We start from the raw sequence: 15,262 nt of genomic DNA, 5'->3' as shown, positions 1-15,262 counted from the left end.
ACAGAGAAGAAAGAGGAGAGAATGACTGATTTGGAAGGTGCCATCCTCTCCTCCTCCGATTGGTAACAATCCTTTTCCCCACCAAGGCAAGCCCACTCCTCCAGTGCCTTCAATTCCAACTCGTGGTCATCCTGCCTTCACTGGAAGACCCCCTAGTGAGGGGGACCCCACTGCCTACTGAGGTGGCGCATCTCACTTGGGCATGGCTTTAATTATTAGGAAGTTTTACAAGAATCAGTTGACAGTCATTAAAGCGAAGGTTAGCCAAGCACTTCGACAATATGTTTGTCATAGTGGAGATTCTACTATACAGAATCCTCACTACATACATGGATTGGACTAAAGCATGGCCCGAAGTCACTCTCAAATCCTGGGATTCTGTGCTGGGAGGGAGGGCAGGAAGAAGGATATAGAAGGAGGCATTGAAGAGAAGGTTTAGAAATGCACTTCTCAGGATCATCAGGTCAAAATGAGGTACAGGGAGAAATGACTTTTCCAAAGCCATAAGGAAGTATGTAACAGAGCAGGATTTCTGTATTGTGCCAAGACTGTCTCATTCCAGGCAGAAAAAAGAAAGAGGAAGGAAGGGAGGCAAAGAATACAAATGAAGGTGAGTCTGGGTGGGCTTCTGATATGGCCTATCCTTTACCCACCCCAGCCTTGGTGGAACCTTTGCCCAGAGGCTGCTGCTTCCTTACCCTTAAGAGCTAGCCCTGAATGCTTGGATTCACTGAAGAGGGTCATCTTGAGACAAGTGTGAGGTTGGGTTGAATCCAAAATGTGACTTGGGCATTAGAAGCACCCCCATGGGATTGCGGGGCAGCTTTAGAAAGTCCTTGTGGGATGTGGAATGGAATGTTCAAAAGAGTCATTCTCCAAGGAACTGCCAGAGGACTGTCTATCCCTGACTGGCCTTGATCAAGGCTTGGGCTCAGTCTGGGGGGCTGGGGCACAAAGCTAACTGGGGTACGGGAACGCTGTTCTGTCTTCTAGCTCTTCATACCTCCATGCAATGACTCCCTAGAGTAAAGAAGCCAGCCCAGTCCACCTCAGGACAGAGGCTCTCCCCAGAGCTAGGGATATAAATAGTGTACTGCTTGCTTGAACTTTGGGATTATCTGCAGTGTGCTTCTCCCTTACAGCCGTAGAATACCTGAGTTTGTATGGAATTTGGACGCTACCCCCTCCCAAACCTTCATTTTGCAGATGCGGTGCTGAGACTCAGGGTTAGAGTCTTGGGTAAGATCACAGAGCAGCAAGATCAGGGGCAAGGCCAGGACTAGAACCCAGGTCTCTCCATCTTCAGCCCCCAGCTCTTTCTGTGCAACCTTTTATTGTCCCTTGAGATGGTCAAGCTTGCGAATGAATGCATGAAAAAGCATTTATCAAGTTCCTGCTGTGTGCCAGTACTTAGCAGGGTGCCTAGAATATAGTGTTGCCCAATAAATGTTTGTTGACTGACTGCTGGGTACTGGGATGCAGATCCCATTCTAATGGGAGAAGTGATGGTGGGCAGAGACTGACATGCTCTTTCCCATAGCAGAGGTAATATGTGATTATTGTCCTCAGAGTGAGAGATGAAAAAGAGTAGGAGGGTGGGGGAGACCCAGGGAGGTCCGAAGCGGCAGAGCAGAGGCTTGGTTGACTGGGCAGAACCTGGTTTCTTGTGGCCTTAGACTGTTGTAGCCAGAAGGAACCTCAGGGCAGATCATCTGATCCAACCTCTTTATCAGTTATGGAATTGAAAGACCTGGGGTTTAGTGCCTCTTCTGGTTCTGATTAGCTTGTCCTGAGTTACTAGGCTTAGAAAACTGAAAGGTCTCCTGATCTAATTGACTCCTTTACAGATGAACCCCAGAGAGACTCCAGTTACTTGCCTAAGAACACACATAGAGTAATTAACTGAGTCAGAATTTGAACTCAAGTCCTTTGACTCCAAATCTAAGGCATTTTCCATCTCCCCCAGGTAGTCCTTGTCTTTATAGAAATTGCCACTGTCCTTCACTCTTCAACAGTCACGTAGAGACCTCTTCAGAAACCTTGACCCTGAGGTATGATAGTGGGCCCTCTGCCCTCAGAGAACAGGGCTTGGATTCCTGTTTGTTTAAAACTAGGCCCTTTGCCAGTGGCTCCTGGGCACAAACACTCAAATGACCTTCTTTAATAGACACTTAAAAAACAACTCCTAAGCAGTTCTGATAAGCAGCTTAGTGTGGTAGAAAAGTCCTCCATTGGATGATCCTGAACAAGCAGCCCCAGGTTCTGGTTCTGTCCTGTCTTGGATTGACTGGCACCTTCACTTTGACTAAACCACATTCCTCTGGGCCTCAGTCTTCTCCTTCATAAACGGCATGAGGCAACTACTCAGGTCCCTTTCATCGATCGATATTAATTGATGCAAAGTCTCAATTATAAAATATTTTTAAAGAAATGTAGCAGTTTATACAACAACTAAGTTGGGCTAAAATTGTTGCATGTTAGAGTTCTTTGGAGTCATGCTGTAATGAATAGGTTGGGAAAGTGTGTGATTAATATCTGTCATCTGTGCTTAGCTTGCGTAGAATGGGAAGAACTCTGAATTTGGAGAGAGAGGACCTGGGTCTGAATCCCAGTTTCTTTAACCTTTTAGCTATGTAACTTTGAACAAGCCATTTAACCATTCTGGGCCTCGGTTTCCCGGTTTATAAAATGAGACAGCTGGATGTCTAGTGACACTTCTAACCTATGATTCCATAAGACTCATCTCTCAATAACATTCCAGCCCTAAATCCTTTTCTTAAGTAGATATTTCCTCTGCAAATTTTTCACTTTCAATTCTTCAGTGGAATTTAATTTTGTAATAATAGTGATAACAAATCAACTCATTTCTACAATATTTTATCGTTTCCAAAATGCTCTTAACAAAACAACCCTTTTAATCAAAGAGCTCAAGTATATTTTTCTTTCTTAAACCTTAACCTTTTGTTTTTCTATCACTTTTATTTTTTTAATTTAAAAATAAATGTGCCCAAAAAGCAATTATATTTTTACATGCATTTACTTTTTAAGTTGAAAAGGTGATGTAAAAACTAAAAACATCAGTAAATTTTTAGAAAGAAAAGCATACTTTATTTTTACATGCATTTACAACCTGTCATTCTCCCTTTCCTCCCTTTTCTGGAAGGAAGGAAGGAAGAGAGGAAGGAAGGGAGGGAGGAAGGAAGGAAGGAAGGAAGGATGGATAGATGGATGGATGGATGGATGGATGGATGGATGGATGGATGGATGGACGGATGGATGGATGGATGGATGGAAGGATGGGTGAATGGGTGAATGGATGGATGGATGGGTGGACGGATGGATGGATGATAAACATGCACAGTCCAGGAAAATAACTTCCCCAATTGACCATGCATGAACATGTATTTCTTAATTCTGCATTTTAAGTTTATTACCTCTCTGGCAGGAGGTGAATGGACTATTTCATCTTCCATATTCTTAGTTCATTTATTGTTGCATTGATTGGAATCCCAAGATCTTTCAAACTAGCTTTTCTTCACAATGTTGTCCTTGTATAAATTGTTCTACTGGTTCTGCTCTGTTAACTCTGCATCAGTTCATAGAGCTCTTTCCAGTTTCCCTATGAAACTGGTCATTTTGTCATTCCTTACGTCATTCCTTGGGTACATTATTCATGTACCCAAATTAGGTTGACACTCCATTAGCCTCTGATTTTTGACTGCTACAAATATATGCCTCAAGTATGAAATTCTTTTGCAGCTTAAGGCAACTGATGCTCAGAGAGGGAAGAGAGAGACATGGGTTAGCTTTGGTGCCAGTAAGAGCTGAGTTCAGGTCTCACCTCTGACCCATCCTGGCTGTGTGACCCTGGACCATGCACCTGGCTTCTGACTACTTGTAGCAGCTAAGACTCTTGAGTTAGAGTTGATACTGACCTCCTTTGGCAGAGGGAGCTGCCATGTCCTGAGGCCACTGAAATCACAAGTCTCACTCAGATAGAAATATTTCTCTGGACACATGCATGTGGAGAAGACTGTGGAAGACATGTATCTAGCCTGTACTTGGAATCAGAGTTTCAGACTTAGAACTGGAAGGGACCTCAGAGACCATAGTTTTGGAGCTGGAGAGGAACATTCTTCAGAGAATGGTGAAAAATGTCTTCAGATCCTCATTGGGCTGCCACATGGATTCAGCTTGTTCTGCTTGGGCCCATGGGCAGGACTTGGAACAATATGAGTTGTCAGAGAGGCATAATTTGGTTCAGTCTAAGGAAAAAGTCTCATAAGGATGAGATGAGTGAGTATGTAAATGAAATAGTCTTCTTCAGAAAGTGATGAGTTCCCTGTCACTGGAGATCTTCAAGTGGAGGTTAGCAGGCCTCTGGTTGAAGATACTGGAATGAGGATTCCTGGTCAGGTCTGGGTTGGACTGGATCTTAAGGGCCCTCCCAAATCCTGAGACTTGGTCATTCTGTGGAGAGCCCAGGCTCCTGAAGTGGCCAAACTGGTCTTTTTGCTGTCACTATAGAACTGGGTGTGTAGACAGGAGAGAGAGAAGAGGGCCAGGTGAGGGGCATTACTGCTCTGAGATCCTGGGTATGCGAGTGGCTTTCCCAGCATGGCCAGGGAGTATTTGTGTTCTGTTTTCATGTGTGCCCCTGAGGAAAGGGAGCATGTAGTGGGCTGTGCTAGGAGCCATCTGAGTTCTTAGACAACAAAGGCCTGACTAATGTGCATCACTATGATAGCCATGTCCTTTGATAGGGCCTTCTGAGTCATCCCCTGCTCCCCTGTATAAGCTGGCGTGGGGCCCTACAATCTAGCAATTGCAGGATGCTTACAGTGGTATCCCAATGTAACATTAGGCATCCATGGGAACTGGAGTTTGAAGTCAGGGTTCCAGACTTGGGGAGGACTGTTAAAAACAAAGCAAGGCCACAGGCAAAGAGGAACCAGGGTATGAGGTAAGGCCCTGAGGCAGGAACTTGGGTCCAGAGCAATGACATGGGGCCTCACAGCCAAGAAAGTGGTGGCTTGACTGCAAGGAACAAAGCAAGAGCCCAGTTATTCAGAAGAGGTACAAAGTCAGGGCCAGGCTAGCTGCCCCACTGCGCCACCCTCCTGCCCTGCTCCACTCAGCATTTGTCAGTGACTGGGAAAAGATTGACTGACTAAATTTGCAAATGACATAAGTTAGAGAGGAAAAGGTGAGACGGCATTCACTGTATGACCTTTGGCAAGTCACTTCCCCTAAGTCTGGGTTCTCATTTCTCTATTTGTAAGGTATATGCTGGGGTGGGGGGATTATTTTAAATAGCCTCTGAAACATGCAGTATTCTGTCATGACAGTATCAGCGTCAAAGGAATCTTGACAATATGGAGTGATGTCCTGAACCAACTACTTCAGGAATATAGGACTGAGGGCTGGAATTGGGACTTCTTTGGGCACCATCATTCATCTCAGTAGCCTCTCCCTGATATGGTCATTACACCCAATTAAACCTCAGTTCTCTGTGCTGGTTGCATTGAACAAACATTTGCATTTAACGTACTTGCATAATAAACTATGTGCATTTAACAAATGTCTGTTAAGCATTTACCCTGTGCAAGGCACTGTGCTAACATACCATGAGTCCCTACCTTCAGGGAGTTTATGATTCTTCTGGCTTTTTCTCTAATGACTCCTGATTGGGGCTTTATCTGAGCTCAGGCTTTCCTGCCTTTTCTTCATTATCTCTGATTTCCGTCAACATCCTAATGCAGACAACAGCTGTACTCTGCTGTTGTCTGAGAAATGGTCTTCTGCCGAAATCTGACTTCCCTCTGTTCTTGCCTCTTTTTTTCTCTGTTTTCCTCTCACTGCTAAGTCTCACTTTGTTGTTCTGAGAAGGTAGAGGAAACCTGGTTGATGGCAAATGTTGACTTTGTAAACCCAGGCCTTTGGGTGGGAATGGAGAAGGGGACATAGCTAGAACTCATTGTGAATTCTTAATGCCCAGGCTTATAACTGGAGATGGAGAATGGGCTGTGTAAGGGTAGGAGAAAAGGAAGAGATTATTTTTGCCCATGGTAGGGAGAGAGAAGGTAGAGGAGATAGGTTCTTGAGTATTAAATCAGAATCTTGGTGATGTGATGATGAAGTTTTACAGGGTGTTACGGGTGGGTCTCATCTGGAAAAACCATCCCATCTCTGGAACTTACCATGTCTCCTTCTACTGTTGACTCTGAATTACCAGTTGACTCTTTGTTGTCTTCCTGCTTTGCTGCTGCACATCCCTGGGCCTAATAATTTCCTGGTGATCTGGGGGAGACCCAAGTGAGGCCCCAGAGTCTAGGGCTTGGGCTGACTTTGTACTTGTGAGGGGGACTTTGAGTTTGAGGTAGGTGGGGGTGTCACAGCCCAGCCCTGTGTCTCAGCTGACCTTTATCCTTTCATTTCTTCCCTCTCTTGGTTCTCTCCTCCTCCCCACCCTGCTCTACCTCTTGTCAGAAATTGGAAGAACAGGACCGGAAAGCCCTGAACGTGAAGGAACAGTTGCAGCGTGAGCATCGCTACCTCAAACGCCGCCTGGAGCAGCTCTCGGTGCAGGGCATGGAACGCGTGCGCACTGACAGTACCGGCTCGACCATCTCCACAGACTCGGAGCAAGGTCAGTGTGTATGTGTGTGCGTGTGTGTGTGTGTACGTGTGTGCACGTGTACGCACAAAACACAGCCTAGACAGCAAATCAGCCTGTGCTACAATCTTAGGAGAAAAAGCGCCTTCCTGAGCTGGGCAGGAGGTGCACCTGTAGGCATCCCCTTCCCTGTGATCATGGCTGGTTTTTTTCCCCCTTGTTCTGCAATTTCACAAGTGTAATCAGCTGGTTTCTTCTGAGGAGACTTCCTATACTGCCAGAGAGAGTTGTCTAGACATTGAGAATCTGTGACAGGCCCAGGGTCACCCAGTCACTAAATTTCTTAAATCTGGGTTATCTTAACTGAGTCCCATTTGCCCCGCTGCCTTCCTACGTACTGATAACCTTCATAATCATTCTAAGATCTCTTCTCCCTATCTCCTTGTCAGGGGTCACTTGAAGTTTGACAGCTAGTTATTGGCAGGAATCGGGCTGAATAATAACGATTTGTAACTTGAAGGTTTCTAAAATACATTTGCCCACAACAACGCTGTGAGGGAGGTAGGACACATATTATTTCCACTGGACGGAAGGAACTGAGTCTCAGAAGTAAAGGAATTTGACAAAGGTTATGCAATTAATAAGTGGTGGAGCCATGGTTTGACCTCATGTTTTCTGGCGTACCTTCCCCACCCCACATCCCTTCAGTCCAGCATCCTTCCCACTAAGCCAGTGACTCTCAAAGTTTTGGGTCTCTAAACACCTTTATACTCTTAAAAATTATTGAGGATCCTTCCTCTCCCCGAAGAGCTTTTGTTTATGTAGGTTAAATCCATTGATATTTACTATATTAGATATTAAGACATCTTAGTATTGATATGAAAATAGTTTTGATCTCATAGGCTCCCTGAAAGGGTCTGACCATACTTAGAGAACCAATGCGCTAGGCAGTACCCTCTCTTACTTATGTTGTGGATGTCCTCACAGGATGTCCTCTGCTCCTCTAAAATGACTCCCTCACCAAAGTCAGGCTACTTGTTCTGGGTTGCTGTTCTGGAGGTGACCTGAAGTTACTCTAGGCTCCAAACTAATCAGGCCTGGCCTGGCCTCCACCAAATGGGCAGAACCTTGGGTGTTAGGTTGGAGTTGGGACAAGGTGAGTCAGGGAGGGAAGAAGGTTAGGGCAGGCTTTTCAGTTGAGAATGCCCCTTCTTCTAACTGTGACCTGGAAGAGCCCTGGTTTTAGGGCCAGTGGAGCTGAGTCCCTCCCATTGTGGCTGCTTACTCCTTGTTTGACAAGTCACCTTGCCCCCAAAGGATTTCCTCATCTATAAAATGGGCCTTTTAGATGAGAGGGATCTGTAAAGTCACTTCTAGTCAGTTCTAAATACTATGATCCTGATGAACCAAGTGACCTTAGGCTAGTCACTTAACTTTTATGGACCACATTATCTTCATTGGCAAAATGAAAAATTCAGTCTTAGATGATCTTAGGAGTTTCTGCTTTAAAGTCTGTGATTCTATGTTTTCTAAGGCTTCTTTCTATGAACATGTGCCTCTCTCTTCCCACATAGAAGTGGATGTTGAAGGAATGGAGTTCACCCCAGGGGAAATGGACAGTGTTGGGAGCGCCAGTGATGCCGATGACCACTACAGTTTGGGCAGCGGCTCCAGCGACAGCAGCTACTCCCACTCCCGCAGACTGTCGGGCCGGCTCTCGTAGGGCCTGAGCGAGAACCTCCCGACCCCGTCCACCTCCGGAGCATCCAACTGAAGCACTTAGACCGACGACCGATTCCACCCGTGTCCACTGCGGCTCTCCCAGGAAACTCCAACCACTGGCCTCTGCCGAAGAAGCGGGGGCTTTGAACCCCTGGTTCCCTGCCCTGGGACCACACCAAGTAGCTCTTGTCAACCCCGGTTTTTACTGCAGAGATCCGTGGTTAGGTACAGTTGTGACTTAACGTTAGCTTGATGTAGCTGTAACTATAATCTTTTTTTTTTAAGTCCTAATCATTCCATTGAAGAAGTATTAAATGTAATTGCTGGAAACACGCATGACGGTGTAAGAAGTTTAATAAGAAACCAAAAGCAAACCAAAAATCAGGAGAAATAAGATAAACCAAGAGAGACCCCTTGGAAATCTTGAAAAGTGACTGGACTTGATACTGGGATTGTGGGCAAGCTCCTCCATGGGGAAGGAGAAGGTGCCCCAACAGCACCTCCTAGCCTGTTAGTGTTCTGGAAGCTTTGTTTGCCCTTGAGAAATGATGAGTGTTCATGGCCAACTTAAGACTATGTAGTAAAAACTTTTCCCACAGTTTAAAGAGAGGCAGAGTCCCCTCCCCTCAACCCCACTCTATTTTAAATCACTTCCTAAAATGAAGTTTGCTCTGAGATCTCTCCCTTTTTAACTAGTGACCACTGTGCTTCAGACTGGGTGGATGGAAAGCCAGGTTCAAGAACGACTTCTCGAGGGATGTTGAGTTGCCTTTGGCTTTGCATGGTCAGCATCCAGATGGCAGCAAAGCTCTCTTTTTGGCTGGTCGGCGGGGCAGGGCGGCCTCGTGAATGAGCTCCCAAAGAGACTGCTCGGGAGCAGCCACACTTCCTTCCTTTCATGGCTAATTCTCCAGAGCTTGGAGAATCCATATTAATGCCAGCTCTTAGAGACTGAGGCCTGGGGAAGGTGGGGAGGCCCCTTCTCTTTTCCTTTTTTTTTTTTCCTTTTTTTGCAGCCCCTATTTTTGGTGGGAAAGGTCCAGCTATATTTCCAGTATTCTGTTAGAGGACGAGTAAATCAGTTTTCTCCTTTTGCACACCATGTAACAGCATTTTTCTCCTCTTAAAAAAAATGCAAAAAAAAAGTTATGCTTTAAACAACCCGACTTATATAGCATTTGTCCAGCTTTTCTGAACATATTTACCCATGTTGTAGCAATACTATGAAGATGTATTTTTTAATACAAATTCTGCTTAGTGAAGTCATTAGGGCTTGGCTTGCTGGGTAAGAAAAAATGGACCAGTCTTTGCATTAGTATTAGAGAAGATCTTTTCAAAAAAACAAAAAGAAAAACAAAAAAAAAAAACAAAAAAGAAAGAAAATGGCTATAAACACTTTTAGATAAGTGGTTTTAGCAAGTGTAGTCTATATTTCCTGTAAGAGATTTTGTATTATATTTTCCTAAATGTTCTCATTTCCTTGCATTGGGAGGGAGTGGTACAGACCCGGAGTCCCAGGGACTCTTCACCGTTGTCATATTGTGCCTTGGTGACTGTGTGTGTCCCTCTCTTTGCGTTGTTCAGAAGACAGTGAAGCCTGGCCAAGTGAGTAAGTGGTTTCCTCTGTGGTCCTCCATGTGAGCGGTCAGGTCTCCCTCAATCTCCCCTCCCAGGAATTAGCCAGAGCTGGGGACCTCTTCCTCTCCTCCCTCGTCCCTTTGGAATAGGGATGGTGGAAGGGAAGGGAGATGAGGGCTCCCTTTCTAGCTCCTTTTCTTAAGCGCACACACAGCCCTGTTATAGGAGTGGCTTATAAAGCTGGGATCTCTGTGAGACAGAAACTCATTGGCTTCTGAAACAAGAGCACATTACTGTACTGTATCACATCCTAGAACTTGTCACGGTGCTGCCATCTTGGATTTTTTTTTTGTAGTGTTTGAGCAGTCTTCACAGTACCGACCCTTAGTCCTCAGACAAAGACCCAGCTGTTCATTCAGCACCCAATGTACGTGTCCTCCCATTGCTTTTACAATACAGGATGTAGAAACCTGAAGACATTTTATGGCAGCTTTTTTTTTTTTGGAGGGGGGGGTGCCTTCTTGCGCTCTTACTTACCATGGTGGGGGATCATGCTAACAAGGAAAAGGTCCCCTTTGAGTTGTGTAACCTAACTCACAGGCACCCCCTCCATCAGCTTGGGGTGGGGGTGGAGAAGGGCTCTGGGTCATCAACTTTGGCAGCTGATTCTGAAAACCATTAACCTTTTCTGTGATGCAGGTTTTGGTATTATGTTCAATATACCTTGCAGATGACTAAAATCCTCGTTGGTCGGGGGAAAAATACACAGCAATAGACTTATATTGTGGGTAGCTGAGAAACAGCAAAACTTTACTAGCTCCTTTGGTGCCTCTATAACTAATTTCCAAATCATGGAAACAAACTCATGAGTTTACTTTAAGTAACACACAAGACTGTTAGGCAGGTCATCCACAGTGAGGTTTGGATCAACTCTTGCTGTTCATTCGTTCTATAATGAGCATGCTCCTGAATTGTAAAGTGTTTCCTTTCCTGAGACCCTCTTGCACAGAACCTGCTAATAAACAAAAATTTTTAAATTAACAGAGGGATGAGTGAGATTAAAAATAAATGAATGTGATTGTCACTGAATGCTAATTTGAAACAGTCCCTTCTCCGGGTCCCTTCTACACACATCCCTTCCACCCCCAACAAGAATATGTAGACGCTAGTTTGGGGAGAGCTTGCAAAACCCAATTGTCCTGACTTTATCGATACTTTCACAAATACTGCCAAGCCCAGAAGACAGAGGTATGAGAATGTCTCTGCTTCTATTCGTTTCTCCCTTAATGCCCAGCTGGTTCCCAAAGAGTGAGAATTCCAAAGCTACTTAATCCACAGCCCGTCACAGCAGGGCACAGCAACGTGGAGCACAAATTATTTTTCCCTCTTTGGAAGCTGGTCAATAATTTGAACAACTCCCCTGTGTGACTTTCAGAAGTGATTCTTTTTTTTTCTTTGTCTTGTTGGACTTAGGATTTTCAGGAAATAATTTTTAATATAAAGGAATACATTAGTCCAGCATTTAGAAATTGAATGTAACTGATCATACACTCCCTCCCCTTTGCTCATATTTGCAAGTGTTGTCTACTACTTACTATTTGTATGACTTTGGGAGACTCATTCCATTTCTGGGGGTTAGCTGTCTCATCTGTAAAACTGAGGATTTCATGACCTGAAAGTTTGAAAACCCTGTGACCCTTTGTCCTTTTCCGCCATCTGGTACCAAGAAGAAGGGATTGCCTATGGGAAGGGTAGCCTGACTTCAATAAGGCAGTTTAATTCCACTAGGACACTTTCCTACCAGGGTCTGTCACTAGCTGGGTTTACCAACACAGGAGAGGAAGCCCTCTTGGTGCCAAGGGCCTAGGAGTTACACAACCCAAACCATCCTTTATTTAACACTCTGGAAATGAATGGACTTTGGAAAATTGCCATTTGCACAAGTGCTAGGCATAGACTAGTGGCCCCAGGAGCAACTCTCAGTGTAGCCCCAGCCTCTTTAAATGCAGCACAATTACAAATTCACTTCAGTAAAATTCACAGGTGCTCGGGACACAGAATTTTCAGATTTGATCATGAATCATGACTGCATTGAAATTTTTTTCCTTCTGATCATTTTTTACCAAACCCATTTATCTTAATCAGTGAACCAAAATCCAAAGCCATGTGTAAGAACACAGAGAGATTAAGACCCTCCCATGCTCACCTCTCTTATCTTCATGAAAGGAGGCCTGGGCACACAGTGAACCAGGAGGCTGAGCAGACGGTGCCCCAGGGCAAGTCTTACTGCCCTGAGCATGGTCTATGCTTAGAGTGTTCCATTTTTTGGTTTCCTTAATCACCACCTACTATTGTCTTCTTGCAAAACATTTTCTCTGGAGAAAATAGAAATTCATCCAGTCATCCAAGCTGCAATGGAGAGAGCCGTTTTCAGCATACGGCCCTCTAGAGCTCAAACATCAATGAAGGAAGGGCCTCAGATATGGTGGTCTTTAGAGAACCTCTTCTCAAGGTGGATTTTGGAGTCTGGTAGTGTGGTAATAGAGGACTCGTCTTTTCAGACCAGGATAGGGGAGAGCAAAGTGATTTCTTGCTTAGAACAATGTCTCACTTTGGTGTTTTAAAAGTGGTTCCTTTTTTAAGGAGGTTCCTGGTCACTGTAAAATCTAGTTTGCTCCATTAACCTGTCCGGGCTTCTTCTCTTACAATGGGGAGCAGGGTGCAGGAACAAAGAAAGTTAGTGGCTGGCATATCCCCATCCAGGCTGGACTACATTAACTCTGAGGGCCCTTCTAGCTCCAAAATCTTGGGTTTCTATGTGACAGATACAGAAGATCACCTCTCAGGCAGGTCCCTGAAAAACAAAATGCCAATGGAGACAGGAGGCCTGGGAGTAGAAACTCTCAAGAGACCCCAATTGACCAGTTGGGTAGTGATTTAGCTTTCTTTAAGGACACCCTTGCTGACCCCGGCCCCACACCTACGTGAAGGTTTCTGGACCTGCAGTCTTTTATCCTCCAAAGCTGCACCCTCTCCTAGGTGTGAAGGAGGCCACAAGAAGTCATCACTGAGGCTTCTGTGGAGAGACGGGCCATGTTGACCAAGGAGCCACACCAGAGGTGCTGTGTGGATTGGGGGAAGGGGAAAGAGGAAATCACTTGACTGGGAATTTCTTGAGGTGCCCTGGGCAGGTTCTGTGCCAGAGATATTTTGAATATGTACCTGAAAAGGAACGCTTTGTAGGTGGCAAGATGTATTATATTGTAAAGATTCATTTGTACACACGTCCCTGGTGCTTGCTGCTGCCTGCGGCTCCCACCAAAGGTATTGTGTTGTATCTGTCTTTCATTGTAATATAAATACAAATTTTTATACCTCATATATCTGTGCTGGTTTCCAGTATTTATTTCTTCCTCTTTTTTTTTTTTAATCTGATTTCTTCCTAGGTTTATATCCCCTTACCCTGTTTCCCCAACCATCTCATGCCTAGCCTTATTTACATCAAGGCCTGCAGGAGACAGTTTAGTGCCCAAGGGTTCTTACTAACTATTTTTATGTGTCATGGATGCTGTTGGCAGTTGGGCAAAACTTATGGACCTCTTCTCCCAATAATGTTTTCAAATGCATAAAACAGGATTTCAGAGAAAATCAAGAATACTGAAATAGTTATCAAATTATTTTAAAAAGCAAATTCACAGACCTGCAGGTGAAGAGCCCCCTTTCTAATGGCACCTGGGAAGTTTCAGGGCTCTGGGCCTCAAAGATTGGTCCTCATTTTTCGACAAAGCCATGTGGAAGAAATCTAATCCCCCTTCCAATTTAAATCAGGTTCTCTAAGGAACCTGTCCCTACTGGACAGTGTCATTAGCTCAACTCTAGCTCTCCATTCCATTCAACAAAACAAACAGTAAGCACCCGCTGTCTGCAAGGTTGTAGTGCTTGGCGGGGGAAACAAAACCAAGAATGAAACAATCCTTGTCTTTAAAGAACTAACATTCTCTTCCTAGAAATACCAAGACAGCTATTAGGTATGAAGTACACTAAAATTTTGATTTCTGTCCTCAAGAGTGGCTTACACCACAATATTCTTGAGTGTACATGGACTTAGAGATAAAGATAACAAGTATTGTTAATAACAATAATAAAATAAAAATAAAATAAAAAATAAAAGTGTTATTAACAACACTTAAATGTGCTGTCCTCCACATCCCTGGGATGGTGCTATTAATAACACACACACAAGTTTATTTGATTCTCAAAGTGCATATACAGAGTGGATACTGCTCTAGGATGGTGAGATTTGGAGTCAAGAGTGTAAGATACATGAATCCTCATGAAGTTGAGAGTCTGGAGCAAAGATAAATGTAATACAGCGGACTTGAAGGTTAGCTCTACCTTTGGACTAGATGGATTCTAAGGGTCCTCAGAGTTTCCAATCCTATGGCTCCATTTTGCAGAGGAAATCCTCCTGCTCAGACTATCCTGATGGCACCTGGTAGGGACTTGCCTATTTAGAATCATACCATGAGAGTCAGGACTTAGACTGAGTGTAGGGCCCCCCAACCCCATGATCTTTCTACCGCACCACCAAAGCCCCTGTTATTTCTTCTGCTAGGAAAGAAATGCAACTGTTTGCCATTCAAAGTGAGCACTGATGTTTTCTACCCTTTGAATGAAGCAGTGATGGGTATGGGTTGCAAGGGAAGAAAATGGAGTCTGCAAACTTGAGTTTGGTGACCTTGGATTCCTGGCAGAATTCTGCAACATGTTCCCAAACAGCTGATGAGCGAGCATTTAGAAATGGAAGCAGTGATTGCAAGGAGCCACCATACCTCTCCGAAGGACAGGGCATGTCCCACTTCATTTCTTTTATTGTCAGGGATATCAGACCACATAGGGAAGCTACTGAGATTTTGGGGAAGCATTTGTTAAAAGCTCTCACACTAATTTTGTGGAAAATTTTGAGAGATGTGGGTTACAAAGGTTAAATAGATTTGGAATTGGTTGAAAGCAAAAGAGTAATAATTACTTAGTTCTATGTCAACTTGGAAAGTTGTCTGTCTCCAATAGAGTGCCCCTGAGATCTGTGATGTTTCACATTCTTACCAATGACTTGGACAAAGCCATAGATGGCATGCTTGCCAAGTTTGCATATGATGCAGATCAAGAATAGTCAACACATTGAATGAGCAGTCTCCAAAAGGTCAGACTGCCTGGGACAGTGGGCTCAGTCAAAGAGGATGAAATCAATGGGGACAAATGGTAAGTCTCATACTTGAATTCAAAGCAATACCTTCCCAAGTATAAGATGGAGGCCAGCAAGTCATCTGAAGAAAATGTTAAAAA

The 15,262-nt window shown here is 44.4% G+C and overlaps 1 protein-coding gene across 2 annotated transcripts in view; it reads left to right on the top strand.

The window, feature by feature from the left end:
- The window catches only part of MXD4 (MAX dimerization protein 4), a 54,366-nt gene extending 41,071 nt beyond the window's left edge, over window positions 1–13,295 (top strand). For both annotated transcript variants that reach the window (XM_072620038.1, XM_072620040.1), the window contains 2 exons: window positions 6,490–6,649; window positions 8,191–13,295. In XM_072620038.1, the coding sequence (XP_072476139.1) occupies window positions 6,490–6,649; window positions 8,191–8,339 (309 nt within the window). In that variant the 3' untranslated portion in view covers window positions 8,340–13,295. The remainder of the gene's footprint in view (window positions 1–6,489; window positions 6,650–8,190) is intronic.
- Window positions 13,296–15,262: the final 1,967 nt, after the last annotated feature.

This window comes from Notamacropus eugenii, chromosome 6 (assembly GCF_028372415.1).
Source record: "Notamacropus eugenii isolate mMacEug1 chromosome 6, mMacEug1.pri_v2, whole genome shotgun sequence".
NCBI lineage: Eukaryota > Metazoa > Chordata > Mammalia > Diprotodontia > Macropodidae > Notamacropus > Notamacropus eugenii.
Note: the sequence above shows the minus strand (reverse complement) of the source record. Positions and strands in the feature narration are given on the sequence as shown.